The 15,364-nt window shown below is 43.5% G+C and overlaps 1 protein-coding gene across 2 annotated transcripts in view; it reads right to left on the bottom strand.

The window, feature by feature from the left end:
- The window catches only part of LOC126522889 (histone lysine demethylase PHF8-like), a 46,039-nt gene that overhangs the window by 30,105 nt on the left and 570 nt on the right, over window positions 1–15,364 (bottom strand). For both annotated transcript variants that reach the window (XM_050171731.3, XM_050171733.3), the window contains exons 2-10: window positions 14,815–14,900; window positions 14,021–14,079; window positions 13,882–13,940; window positions 12,663–12,823; window positions 10,842–10,983; window positions 10,355–10,553; window positions 8,042–8,292; window positions 6,377–6,483; window positions 1,370–1,458 (exon numbers count right to left, since the gene is read on the bottom strand). In XM_050171731.3, coding sequence (XP_050027688.2) covers window positions 1,370–1,458; window positions 6,377–6,483; window positions 8,042–8,292; window positions 10,355–10,553; window positions 10,842–10,983; window positions 12,663–12,823; window positions 13,882–13,940; window positions 14,021–14,079; window positions 14,815–14,900 — 1,153 coding nt within the window. The remainder of the gene's footprint in view (window positions 1–1,369; window positions 1,459–6,376; window positions 6,484–8,041; window positions 8,293–10,354; window positions 10,554–10,841; window positions 10,984–12,662; window positions 12,824–13,881; window positions 13,941–14,020; window positions 14,080–14,814; window positions 14,901–15,364) is intronic.

Genomic DNA, 15,364 nt, shown 5'->3' with positions numbered 1-15,364 from the left:
AATTAAGACAATCGATTCAATGATAATCATCACAGTTCCAGAGAGTTGATTCCAACCAGCTACAGCAAAAGGGGAAATGAGAAAGGAAGTCTATGCATTAGCTCGTACACTACGATAATTTGCGCTGCCTTGTCGTATTGTGTGTATCATAGTATCGTGGGTATCTAATGAATTAGCAGATATAACAAAGCAAATCTAAAATGTTTCTCACAAATACATATCAGCATGTAACTAATATATGCTGACAACGAAGATCAGATATCACGAAGGTATTTTAGTGTCGGATGTGCCTTCACTACAACGAGGTTTGAGTGTACCATAGCGTGGCGGATTCAGTTGACACCCAGGATTTATTCCCGTATCAATATCTACACTAGTAGCACTTCTTGCTTTCCGCAAGGAAGGAGAAGGTGTAGACACAGTTGCTACAGAAAGAAGCTGCTGCTTCAGATATTGCTCAAGACTCGCAGAAGGCAACAAATGCTGTCCTGGCGTAATCCACCGGCTGAAATGGCAAACAGTGAATGATCCGCATGTTAACAGTCGTACACTTAAATGTACACGTGAGCACACATCCAGTGTAGAACAGCATGTGGGGAGTACACAAGCCCATTTCTTTCAGCATATCACTGTCACATGGCCCCATGCTGAAACTTGCGCCTCAAGCTGGCAGAACACATGGCGAAGGCTCACCATGCTCCTATTCTATTACAGTCTCTGCGATAATGCAGCATGTGCTTTCATCACACCCGGGGGAAAGGAAAAAAAAAAGTATCTGTCTTCCTGAGATCACGATAGCCCTTGTGTGGAAGGAAAGTACAAAGGTATAAACGAGCAAGTCTCCCAAAAAGATACTCTCTCACTGGCTGCAACACTCAAAACTATGGATTACTACCTGCCTATCCTGCGAACAAACTTGCCGCCTGATCACATGCAATGATGGGTAAGCTGATCCTTTTGCTTCCACCATTTACAAAGTGGACATCCCTCCACCTAGTATGTAGTACATTTCCCTTTTAGCAATAAACATCGTTCGAATGCATGCTGCCATCTTGCCTCAATTGTCCGAACCTACCATAGTTGCAATCTGCTTGTACTACAATTAGAGAATGCTTGACGAAGTGGACAAGTGTGGTTGTAACTGGAGCTTGCCTCCTGCTCTAGTGGCATGCAAGATTGTACCCCATAAGCAGAAGCACAGTCTAAAAAGAAATAAGCAAAGTAGGAGCAAGACTAGGTAATGTAGGCCGGACATCCAAGTGAAGTCCACCGAGTCAGCAGAGCAGAATGATATATCTGGCTGCTGAACCACCACGGTGGGCCACCCGCAGTGCAGCCGAGTTAGATGACACAGCAGGCGACTACTCACCTCTTGGGTCCAGTTTTTAAGTGCAGTCATCAAGGCCTTCGCTCCAACAACCAGGAAGCTGGGTGGCTTGAACTCGGATGCCGTTGCACCTGAAACAATTTTCGACAATATAACATGCTCTGGCAAAACTATCAAAGTTGAAAGTGCTGCCTGGCACAGGTTTTTGTGCCACACCGCTCATTTCAATAATGGGAACGATCTTAATTATGACCCATAAATAGAGTGAAAAAGAAACGTTAAAGTTTTGCATTGTCATCCTATGACAAGGTGCTGTGTACACTTGGCTTCCTTGCAGAGTTGTGTGAACATGCAGGCTGTGGCTCCACAGAGATCCAGAACTGAATACCATATTTTTGCGCGTATAACCTGTGCCAAAAATTCAAAACATTTAGTAGTAGTAAAGTCGGGGTCCAGAGTATGTGCGAGTCTCTCCTTGAGAGATGGCTTCACGACAGTGCGGCGCACGCTGCCGTGAAGTCGCACCTCAAGGCGAGGTTTTCTGAAGCTCCCTTTTTCTCTCTTTCATTGTCGCCCACTCTCCTCCATTTTACCGGGTCGACAGTGCAACAATAAGCGAACAGTGCAACAGCGCTCGCAAGCTAGGGCTCAGATTGCGATAAGCAGCACCCAATGGCCATCCTAGCCGAGCAGAATCTGAAGATAAAGCTATATTCATACGGAGGAGATGATCACGATTCGAGCTTGCGGATAGTGTCACGTGATACACGTCAACCAAGCCTGCAGCCTTTCCTCGGTCCTTGCGAAGCATTTCGTGATACAGCAGAGGGCCAAATCACCATTGCAGTTTTCGTTCCGGCCACTTTTGCTCTGTCACCGTTGCTCATTCGAGTGCTGCTTCATCCGGGCTGTGAAGCTATCTTATTGACGTCACTTGTCACACGACTGAACTGTCCGCGATCGTGTCCGTCTTGTCATCCAGCTTTATTGGCATTGCCAGAGGGAGGGGGCGACAGAGCCATTGGCCGAAGATACGACGTGAACGAGTCGTGCACATCCACAAATGGAGAATGTGTTTGCAGAGATTAGAGCGCTTTTGTGTGCAGTTATTTCCGTGGCATATACGCACAGATTATTTTTTTATTGCATGGCTGCTTTAACTGGAGGTGCGGGTTATACGCGGTGGCGAGTATAGGCGGAAAAATACGGTATATGGTGTTATCAAAATTGATTGTTCGTTTCTCAGAACCCGTGCCCTGACTGAGGTCAGGCTTAGTGTAATTTTAAATATTTATTCCTGCCGAAATGTCGACTTTGTGGGACAGTTTCTAGCACAGCGCAATTAAATGTGGCCTCCACAACATTTCATTGAAATTTGAGGGAAATGAGAATATTTTGCCACAGGTAATCTTGCACAAATATCTAGAAGCCTGCTCCATAGTGGAAAACTGAAGGAGGGGCACAGAGGTGTCATGAAGCTACTTTCATATATATTTGAAGGGGAGGGGGTCACAGGTACCACAGAGTCTCGGGGAGTGGGGGAGAACTCATTATATGTGTTCTGAGAAAGCCCGAGTCATAGCATTGCCCATACATCTAGACTGTGCTACGAAGCTCACTAATTGCATTATGAGAAAACAACCCATACTTCATTTTTGCATAGTACAAGTGCAATTGTAATTATATATGCATCATGGCATGGCACTGGCATGAGCAACTTTGGCACAGTATCCTCACAGCGACGGAACAGGCAATAAGTAAAATGTGTCTGCAACAATGACTTCATATCTAGTTAGGCCATCAGTGGAACCTCTACAAGTTGTCATGTTGGTATCACCATTACCATGCAAGTTCTCTCATTGTCATAAAGGCTACATTCTTTCTGCCCTTTAAGGAGGCCCCCTATACCACTCAAAGTACAAAAAATTTGCCTGATGCAGTCAGTTACAGAGCACTCATTAGAAAGTGTTCCCCTACAAGAAATTTGCAAAATCACATCGTAATATAGCAACAATACACTACTCTGAAGCAAATGAGCACATGTATAATTGCTGTGAATCCCAATGTTTATCCAACGCAGCTGATTAGAGAGATTCGAGCCCACGTGAGCTTAGGCCAGTGTGCGGCAACTCCCTTTTCCAGTTTTCTTTTTGTAATGTATTTACCCCCTCTTCAAGTATGGCTGCCAACACGGTTCCCACAATTAACAGTCTATTCTTCTCATTTCAAACGCTTCTCACATCAAATAAGTGACTACCACACACATGCAATCCAGAAATGGTAAAAACACAACCTCACAAGATGCAGATCAATGCAAGCAAAGGCAAAAGGAGACGCCACAAGAATCTGGTAGTCGCACTGCTTGCTTCATCAACGAGAACTGAAGGAGACACCACAAGGGAAACATGAGCTAGTCAAAGACGGCGGAAATCGTATCGGGCCTGGAAAAGTCGCAGCTCCTCTGCTTCTGTTTGCTAATCTTTTATTTTTATGTTTACCGTTGATTACTACAAGCAAAACCACAAATTAACACTTGGTTGCACCCACTACGCTGGGATGATGAACCAATCAGACTGGGCATGTTGGGAACAAGCAGATGAAGTCAACCATAACAGTAAAGGATAATGGCACCAATATCCAAGACCATCTGTGCTCTTCCTTAAAAGTTTTGAGCACTCCCCAGAATTAGCTGTGCTGCAACATATAGCACATATCATACAGGCTATACAAAGTGTATCAGCCAACTCGTGCCAAGCCTTAAAAAAAATGGTGTGTATGCTACAAGAATGCAATCAACTTAGTATTGTTCACTGTCCTCTTGAGCAACTCAATGTATTTTTTTTTTTTTACTATGAGCTTAGATCATTATTTATTTGCCTTTTAAAGGGCTCGTTTAAAAGCAATACCTTCAACAGAGGAGTATTAGAACATATCGAGAGATATACAAATAATTTATTTCCGTGAAGACAGCTGCTGTGCTGTGTAACGTCCCTGCAAGCAGTGACATTAGTGCCTTCAAATATGCTACCAACCAATGATGCATGAATGCAGAACAAATGCATTAATAGGCCGCAAGTAAAGATGAGAGGCGATGACCACACTCGTCTTCTTCGATGCATTTCCATCTGCTGACAATACCTCATCCTTTATGCTTTCTGTCAGCAGTAAAAGAGTTGTTATTGCCATTCACCATATCCCACGGCTCCATTTGCTTCGCTGCTTCAAGGGTCAAGATATTCCAGCAAAAGCGTAAGCCAAGACCATTGTCTCCGATCCAACTCCATTGCCTAGGTCCATTCAAGCATTCTGTCTGCATGCAGAATCAATCGTTCTTTGGTAGCAAGTTTAGGGGTACTAATGTCACTGCGTGAAAGTGCTTAGTCACGTGGTACTTTTTCACATCTCGCGTACTTTCTTTGAGGCAGGAAAAATTAAAACCCCAGCAGCTATCTACTCGGAAATGAATTCTTTCTACATTTCTTAATGGGCTCTGCAACTTCTTCATTGCATTTACATGAACATTTTAAATTTAGTTAATTATTGGTAATTAGTGACCTAGGCTCATGGTAAAAGATCATTTGAGTTGCTCAAGAGGACAGTGAAGAATACTAAGTTCTTTGCATTCTCAAAGCACAATGTGCAATTCTAAGTGCACTAAGTAATCAACTTGCCGATTCAACGTGCTCAAGCCTACCGAGGACCATTTCAAGGTGTCACTTAGCAACAGCATTCAAGCACTAACAACAAAATACATTAGCAACATGCAAACCACTAACAGTACATTGAACTAGTTCCTATTACACTCTCACCCTGTTTGCAGCGATGCAAAGCCCTCTCAATTTCGAAGCCCAAGAAAGTCTGCCCCAAGCAGCGCATTCAGCTGCTCGCTGAGCAATCAAAGGAACCACGTGACACACAATTCCATCATATTTGGGCCTCGAGCTCGGAGCAAGAATGCTCCCAAGCAATCTTGAGCTGGATCGCAGAGCGCTCCGAATTGAATCAGGCAAATGTGTTCAGAAGGCTCAATTCTGACCCACCAAATGTAGATAGAGCCCGCCGACAGGGCGACTTGTTTGATGAAGATAAATCCCCTTGTCGAAAGACTTGTTCCAGGCAAAGGACGTCTAGTGTTAGTTTATCCCCGGTTGATAACTTAAATCTGTCCCTACCACACCCATTGGGCATCATTAACCCGCTATCAATGGTTTAAAATGCCTCTTTCCGAGACCTTCCGCACCGCCCATGGACACTCTGCGCCATTGGAAGTGAAGGAAAACTATATTTTTGTTTTCTGGGCAGTTCGCTTTTCTTCCTGCCAGACGGTAATTTTTTAACACACTCTGAAGTTTCGCGACTGTCAAAGTAGAAAGCAAAAATGGTCGCCTTTGGGAGCGGCGTGCGCGCTTCGAAAGATCGCAGATCTCGTAATTCCGCTGCGCCTGCGTCTGCTCTTATTGATGTATTGAGCAGCAGTGAGTCCGAGGATGCTGCCTTTTCATCGGACTTTGTCTCTGAGAGCGACGACGACGCAAACCAGCCCAGAACATCGGCGGCTGCAGCCCGGCACACCCAACTGTAGTCAGTTAAATTTTTGTAGTCGATTATCTGTGCAATTAAAATTTTTATTTTTTTCTGAGACAGTGCCTATTAGACAGCAATATATTTTGTATATCACATAAGCGTGTATTTACAAACTCTGTTCAATTTTATCGCACAATCTTGATTCTAACAATATCTTTTTTACGACATACATCTCGTTAATAAAAATTTTATGCGTGAAAAGTGTATTCACTCTGCTCTTTGTTTACGTATTACATAAAATATTGAGTGCAGCAGTTTCTTCAAGAAAAAAAATTTGGTGTAATCTACAAAAAAACACCCCTTTTTCTCACGGTAAGGAAAGAGTTAATATCTCCATCTTCCTGTCATTCTTTCTTTTTTTTAGACATTACACTCTAGACCATTTTCTGCATCATGTTCCTATAAACACAGAATGATTGAAGTGAGAGTAGCGAAAAGCAAATGCAAGATGACAGGGTTGCTCACTTCTCAGCTGTTCGATGACGTACGATGCGGCGAACCAGTGGGTCGTCTCGAACGAGGGGAACTTGTACTTATTCGGGGCGTCGATTCTCTTCTCTAGGTCGTACACTCTGGCAAATACAGAGAAAAAAAGCGACAGATAGGAAGACCGTTGTGACTTTGTCAATCACAAAAAAGGACTTTTTTTTTTTTCAGAGCAAACTGGAGAAACTTACAGAATATGTATGCAATCTGTAAAGTATATGTGTGGTGGTTCGTTTCAGTCACCAATTTCATTGCAACAGCTCACACTGCCGAGAGCATGTTCCCAGATACACGACAATATAGATTAGCACACTCTCCACTTTAAAACACGCCTTCGTTAAACATGTCCTTTCGACAAGGCTGCTCAAATCTCTCAATATAATCACACAATGAGCCCAAATTATAACGCTATCTGATAGGCTGGATTCCCCGATAAGCTGAACAGTTTGTGGACCTTTTGTCAGTTCCCTGCAGATAAAAAGAGCACACTTCTGTTAAGCGCAGCTTCTCATGAAGTGAACAGATTTCCAATGTCTCCGTATGCCTGTCACGAAGGGAATCTACATTCCAGATAAGGTTGTATGGTCATGGAATACAGTGAGCGTCAAAATTCTATGGACCAGGGGATCTGATAAATCATTAAAATTCCTGGCTGTCTGTGTGACTGGCAGAGTCACAGACACAGCCCATAGGTGTTGACGCCAACTGTACTTACACTAGCCAATGTAGTTTCACATTAAAAGAACAAGGAACCAAGACACAGAAAGCACCAAACAAGCAAACCAGAACAGGGCCTTCACGCAGATAAAACGTTACGCGTGCAACAAGCGAGTACTCTCCACATTTGCCCTCTCCCCACAATCAGTTATTTTGTTATGCTGCCTTTTCTCTATCTTGAATTTCTCGGTTGTCATACTAGCTTTCCCCCAAAATTATTTTGGGGGTACCCACATTGAAGGCGATATGTCTTAACCCGACTTCGTTAGAGAAGCTCTAGCATTGGGACAGAAGTTCCCAGTCAGCACTTCGTCATTTTCTACCTTCGTTCTCGTGTGTGCTGTAATTCACAGTAACATGGAACACCTATTGCATACTCTCAAACCTTGTTGGATTCTACATTTTCTTTTTCCTTCAGTGATCTGGAATCGGAAGGAATCAAATTCCAATCTCACAGAGTACTTAAAGTGGTGCAAGTAAACTACCCTGCAGCCTTCACTTTTCTTTCTCTGGTAGATCATACTTAATGATATAGTACTGGAGCTACAATTCTGCACATATACTATTGCGCTCAGTATGAGCTGCAATGTGCGATCTCTTTGCCATGCCCTTTTGCATTGCAGCTCATATTGAGCGCAATATTACCATGCTTTATGCATATAACCTCTCTCTCTCTCTCTCTTTCACACACACACACACACACACAAACATTTGAGCACCAGGTGAAGGTGCTGGTTTTTAGTGAACTTAGCCTTTAGCTGTCGCATCACAGCAACATGGAAAGCATTGCCATAGAGGATGCATATGCGAAGGGATCAACAACCTATGGTACAGGACACCAATGCAATTTAGAAACAGAATGAGAAAGAAAGCTGACAAAAGGACAAAGAAAAAAAAAGAAAGAAGAAGAAAATGACGGGTACGCACTGTAGCTGGAGGCCAATGTTGAAGCTGTGCAGGAAGTTTCCGCCGAAGACCATGGAGTCCACTGAGGTGTACACTGAGTGTATCCACCCAGTCGGGATGAAGAGAGTCTGCCCGGCAGTGAGGGTGAGCCGATAGCAGGCGTCTGCCTGGTCCCCAAAGAAGGTCTCGCTCTGGTTGGCTGAGGCCATCCAGTGCTCGTAGAGACTTAGGTTCGTCTGGGTGGGCCGTATCAAGTAGAATATCTTCTCCCCCTGCACACAAAACTGGCTTGTTTTTCACTTGTTTTACCCTAAAGTACATGTGCAACTAGGCTTGTGTTGCACTCCAAAGAATTTCTTTGACACCAACTTAGGGCACAGTCAAATCCACTTATAACAATACCAGTTTTAACAATATATCGAACTAACAATGAGAAGCCGATGCACAGTCAACTTTTCTGTGACAACATAAACTGCTTACTACAATGCTCCTATGCCGCATTTTCCATTATAACAATTGGATCTGGCTATTGGGTGTGTGCACCAAAAGAAAAAAGAATGCAATATCCTCAAGCATGAGCCACTTCACCAGAGCCACCACTATGCCATGCACCCATCACCCGCCTCCCTTCCACCCCCTCGCCGACCTTGGAGGGGCGAAAGCGAGACTGGAGAGGGGCGACACGGCATGCCGTGCGTGGAACAAAGGCAGCACTTTGCATTTTTCTTTCTAAGGATTTTGCGCTTTCTTTCGGCAGACACACCCAGTAGCCAAATTTAATTGCCATAACCAAAACGTGGCATGGGAGGCCTTTTAGTAAGCGGCTTATTTTACCAAAAAACACAAACGTTCACAGTACTGCATTTTGTTACATCCGAGTATTGTTAAAAACAGGAGTGGTATAAGTGGGCCCAACTGTACTCCTTTCTGTCCAATTAAAATCTTTGGATATCTGCCCCCTTAGCTGTTTCCGTGCAACCCAGTTAACCAATTATCAATTATAACAATGGGATATTCTTGGCACCTGAATAGTGTTGTAAGTGGGATCGACTGTTTGTGTCACTGTTCAATGATGAAAAAATCATGCAAATTTCTACAGTTGTAGGCAGAATTAAACTCTCATAATAAATATTCAAGCAATCCTGTCTAAGTATATATTTACACATGTGCCAAGCAGGGACTTCGCTGCGGCGGCGCTAGAGGGTGCACCATGTTTCGAGGAAAGCGCAAGAGAGCATCCCAGCTGCATACATACCTCACACATGACGTGTTTCGGCAGTTGCAATACGGTGTGTCGATACACTGCTTCAATGCTATGGGTTCTGCCATAATTTTTACATTATTACATAGTCAAATACCCCTGCACTAATCATTAAATACCTAAACACAACCCGAAAAGAAATGAGAAGTGCTTGCAAAAGAGAAACATGCTAGAAGTTTATCAGTAACAATGACAGCAACGGCTGATTTCTAGAAATGCGTAGAGCTTCATAGTGAGCTTACGAGGAAAATTTCGAAAACTCCGCTCAGTTTTACGCTTAAGGGACGAACGACTTTAAAGGTTTTATACAATATTCTTAAGCAAGTGTTCAGTGGAACACATGGAACATTAATGCACTTCTCAACAAGTTTGGGGATGAATACCTCAAAGCTCCCATTCTAAGGTTTATTTGTGATTGGAAATGCCTTTAGCATTTAGCAAATGCCTTTAGCATGTGGCACAGATCTGCCCATAGCACTAGCTATGGGCAGATCTATCCTAACAAAGGTATGCCAGCAATTGCAAACTAAATTCAATTCTATAGCTGCAACACTGCTGCAAATTTATTAACATAAATATAATTAGTAAATACTAGAAAACTAAGTAGTTCCCCAATTATTATCGCACACTTACAGTAGTCCACTGGCACAAACAGTGTGTCGTCAAAATAACAACCTCCTTATCTCTATGTGCTGCATTTGGGAATTTTGGGAAGTCTCCATGAAATCTCCTAACATCTTGCGCAAGCAATAAAGAATATTTAGCTTGCTAATTAATGCACTCAACACAATCCAAGTCAGCCACTACCAGCAGCGCAATCAACTTCAGAAGCACGCTAAACAAGTGCACCACACGACAAAAGTGTCTCTTGGCAATCTCCAGTAACCTTGTGCTGTTTAAGCCATCTTAATCTCATGACTGCAAACTTCTTAATCTCACTGCCCCACTTAATATTATGTCCCTGTCAACTGTGTTTCTACTCCCTTGGCACCCTGTTATCTGTTATCCCTTGGCACTCTTGTTATTGGTTCTGAAGTGCAATAATATTAATACAACATTAAGCATCAACTCACTCTGAGAACGTGATACCACACCGAGGAGCCACCAAAGTCGATATGGAAGTCAGTGAAGCTGTTCTCGGTGCTCATGAGACAGTACTTCATGACGGCAGGGCGCTGGTACACGCCAATGTTGGGTACATGCGATGGCCAGCAGTTCTCCACCCAACTGATGCGCTGAACCAGCGATGGCGGCTTCACAAAGTCGGACAGCCTGCAAGCAGTAGATGTTATGCCAGCTACAATTTCTCAATCTCAATGCAGTCTTGGCAACCAGAATGTGCATTATGAGAACCACACTTACCCACACTTTCTTCACTCAAAGTTATCCCACTACTTATCTGAAGTGTGCTTTTCACTATGACAATGCATGATGGCACAAACAATCATGTTTAATGTCTATCATTCCCTACTGCAGATAACCACAAAAGTTCTATGACAAGTATACCACTGATGACTGTAACCTGATATAAATGCCAGATTTTAAGGAGTGGTCACTGACCTGGTGTCCGAGAACTCGAGGCTGATGACGTTGAAGACCTTGGAGCGATCGTAACTGTTGAAGTAGTCGACCCATTCTGACATAGTCATTTTAAGATCCTCCTGCTTCCGGACATCGATGACGTCCAACATGAAATCCGGCCCTGTAGCAGCACGCGGACCAAGCATGTTGACATTGCCCAGTAACAACGCCATACCACTATCAGAACTTTCGTAAAACAAGAGCACAACAGCCTGTAAATGAATCGCCTAGCCATGTGTAATAAATGAGAAGAAAGGGGGTTAACCGAGGGGCCCGATTTTTATTGGTCATATAAGAAGTCAACCAACAACGACACCAAGGACGACATAAAGGAAATTACTTGTGATTAATAAATGAAATAAAGAAATGATAAATTTATGGAAATGAAAATAGACGAAAAAACAACTTGTCGCAGCTGAGGCACGATCCCACAACCTTCGCATTTCGTGTGCAATGCGAAGATTGTGGGATCGTTCCCCACCTGCGGCAAGTTGTTTTTTCATCCACTTTCATTTACATAAATTTATTGTTTCTTTATTTCATTTATTAAGCACAAGTAATTTCCCCTACGTTATTCTCGGTATCGGTGTTTGTTGGCTTTTAACTATGTGTTGCAAGAATTCTGCTACGTGTATTTGCATCGGAGGTCACGAGGCTCTGGTAAGAAACAGGGCAGCAGACATAAACGGATTATAGCTTTTGCGTAACGTCCACAGCACTGGTGGCAAAAGCTGTTGTGTTACTGTTATATGCTGTATAACATGCAGCAAAACAGTCACAATTACACTGTCTGGTTATATGCTGGTTGTCTTGTGTTGTGCTATGTGCACAATGCAACTGCTGTCTCATGAGCCACTGCTGCTTTTAGCACTTGCATTAATACTGACATCCATGTGGCACAGTCGATGAGAGTCAATTTTCGGAAGAAAAAGTGCCAGGCATAAAACCAGCCAAGCTGCAAGCTGACAGTTTCTTAATGTCAGATACTCCAGGCAAATATCCCCCATCAGCACAGTGAGGTTCTGTATAAAGATCAAGTGCGATGACATCACAGCCACACAATGCATGCTGGAAGTGCAAGTGAAAGCTTGCAAGAGTGAGCCGAGAAGTATGGTGGCTTGATGCAGCGGTGTTTTCTCGCGCTCGCAAGGGAGGAAGGCAGGGAGGACGCGCACTGCTTTCTCACGCGCGCAAGGGGAGGAGGGGGAAGGGGGCAGGCTAGTGCACAACTCCCCCTCTATTCCAGCTGCGGCAGCTGAGAGCGTCCTATCTTGGAGGCAATGTGCACTGGGTTCGAAGGCTAGCCGACCGGATGTAGCTGATGGCTTCGTGTGAGCAGTGTCCTCGCGTGCCCTGTTTGTGCTGAAGCAAGAGACAGCACGAAGGGGAATTCACTTGCCGATGCTGCTGCTCTTTATCATGCCAGCATTCTGACAGTGAGTGTCCGCAGTCATCGAGTGAGATGTGTTCATGTTTGCCTGTGTGCGCGTGACAATGTGCTTGTTAATTTAGTTAGTAAGTGAATGTTTACAGCAGTTTATGCAGCTGAAAAGACAACTAACCTTACTTCGTATAGCTGTCTAATAATTTGCTATCACAATCAATGCTTCGCCTGTAGAGCGAAACCACAACTTTTTCATTGTCATCACGAGACCATGATGATGTCAATTACCAGGAGATGAGTTACTATGTTTGCTACATAGACTGACGACACAAGGCAACAGCACTAGCCCAGTCAGGAAGAAAGTCCCTGTGCTGTTTAAAAAAAAAGAGATTTTAAGTAATGAGAAGGTTACTAACCAATGAAATCCATGACATCACTGACAGTGAGGTCCTCTGGTGGCATAACAAGTCCAAGGCCATCCTTCTTTGTGACCAAGACTGGGTTAGTGAACCCGCTGTGAAGCAGGTACTGCAGGTTGAACTGGTCCCCATTCAGCCGGGTCACTATGCTCTCCGCACTGAAAAGGTTGTAACAAGGAACTTAATTACCTCCAGAACCAATAAGAGGAATTGTTAGCCCTTTTTTACCTACCTAATCAATGGCAGCAATCGTTACCAGGAGTATGTGCTGTCGTGAGCAAAAGTAACAGGACACCCCCCACATTTTTAAAACCGCAATTGGGCATCACTTGACAATACAGTTAATAGTTTTAAAGTGTACTCGTATAACTGAACAACATAATCCGTTAGAAATAACATCTTTGCTAGCTGATGCAGAAGTGCAAGATGAAACTGTGTGTACGTGGTGGTGGTGGGAAGGGTACATTATTTTTGCATGCAAGGGCACAATGTTTATCATGCATGCTAGGTGTACAAGTGTGCAACATTCGCTGCCATAGAAATGCAAGTTCCATTTTATCCAAAAACAGTCATCGCAGCTTGACACAGCTGCTTTCCTGTGGCAAATAGGCATCAAGATTTAACTTTGCTCTTTGACATGCCATTATTTTACAACAAATGGCTTTCAAGGGCTCACTAATCAGTTTTGGAGGCCTCCGTGCATGTGTAATATTACTGCTTTCAGGTTTGACCTGGTACACAGCTAGCTTGAGAGAGAGAGCACTGGATTGTAGGAACCTATATTACAGGTGTATACTGCCAGGAAGATTTATTGGTCTTTTCATTTCTTTTTTAACTTCAAACTGGTCATAACTACCTAAGAAAAATATTCTCACAAGGTCACAAAGGCATAGTAGCAAAGGTAGTTCTATATTATAAAGCATTGGAGCATTGTCCCTCTGGCACCCCCAATATGACAGCATAGAATTCAGTAGGTATTGCTCAAGATTTCATGAGAATGTGCACAATTAAGGGCAATGAGAGCTGTTCTACAATGATGACTTTGTGAGCACTGAAACACACCAACCCTTCCTTTTTCTTAGATTTAGCCACATCATTCTCACGGATTCAAATGGGCACCAAAGTAACAACACATGCATTAAAGGTCCTAACAAAAAGGTCCCAACAGAAAGTGCTAAGCATAAAATACTTCAGTGCTAAAACAAGAGAAACTTACCTTTCAAAATGCCTCGACTTGAGTTCCTTTATGAAAACGTAGGTGCCTGTCTGCACAGGCTGAAAACATGGGATAAGCAAGTTATAACACAATGTAACATACATCACACACAGATGTCAGCAAAATGTGAATGCCTTACCTTATCACTCGCATCAGGATCTGAGTAGTCGTGCCGATGCCAGTTAGTCCTCTGTTTCCCTGAAATATCATGATGCCGCGGCAGCATCAGTAGATGTGTCACTCAAACTACATAAAATAGTGAAGGATTAACCCTTGAAAACCTAATCCAAGCAGAAGAGAAAATAGACAGCTGACCTATTTCATGAGCATTTCCTGTGCAATAGAGCAAGGCAGATTGAGACAGAACAGACATAGAAAGCAGAACAAACTTGTTCGATTTTTTTTTCCTTTGTACATTATTACAATTCATGAAAAAAATATACACTGTCCACCTTTACTCTATGAAGGGAAAAATGAAAGCTGCAGATGCAATGCTCACAAGATGAAACAATAAAGGTTTATTATCACCACAGATAACTGCAGTCATTAAGTATGTTAAATCACTAAAATGTTTCCGGATAAAATTAAAAGTTTTACACTGGTTATTGTAAACTAAAGAAAAGGGGAGGGGGCAAAGATGGATGGATGGATGTATCCGTACGTCGAAACCATGTCAATACCGTCCGATGAAGTTAAAATTTGAACACGTCAATACAATATTACGCTAACACGTCATCCCAAACGCTTTTTTTAAAGCTCGGGTTAAAATGCCGAAGGTTAACGCGTCACTCAGAGAGAGGGTGCTTTGAGAGAAGTTCACATCGATGTAAGCGACGTATCGTTTACATGATACACAATTAGTTTCACTTTGCAAAACGTTCTCCTTGCTAAATGAAAAGAATAAGCCGCGGTCAGAGAGCATGCTTCACTCACAGATTGACGGCCCGAAGGTCAACTGGCACTGAGGACAGTGGTACTTGATGATGTCGCAGGCATCGTGTTCCTTGACATCTACGCAACTGAAACCAAAAAAAGAAACGACACGGCAAACGGTCGTTTAAGAAGTGTCGATTCGCGAACCGCCTGCAGCATGCGAGCGCCCCAGTTTGACAGCTTTCACAAGTGTGCTCTTGGGCACGCTCTGGAGAGCGTGGTCGATACGTCAGGTGCAGCCGGGCCAGAGACGTTTCCGTCTCCCCCGTGTAAACAGCAGCGCTCAAAAGAAGTGCGCGACTTTCAACGCAGGCAGCACGTCCGTTATTGCTCAAACACAAGCTTTATAGAGACAGCTGTAAGTGAGATCAACGGCGCGTGTAGTGTTACTCGTTGAGAAAAAGAAAGCGCAAGAAGAAACATTGCACTCGGAAGACGGGGGGGACCAGCTGATGGGCAGTCAGCATGCGATACGCGACGGAGAAACATAAACGAAAACGACTACGATCCACGCTGGAGCAGCTTGCAAAACGTTCCACATTGCTACGAC

This window comes from Dermacentor andersoni, chromosome 6 (genome assembly GCF_023375885.2).
Source record: "Dermacentor andersoni chromosome 6, qqDerAnde1_hic_scaffold, whole genome shotgun sequence".
Taxonomy (NCBI): Eukaryota; Metazoa; Arthropoda; class Arachnida; order Ixodida; family Ixodidae; genus Dermacentor; species Dermacentor andersoni.
This window is presented reverse-complemented; position numbering and strand designations above follow the sequence as displayed.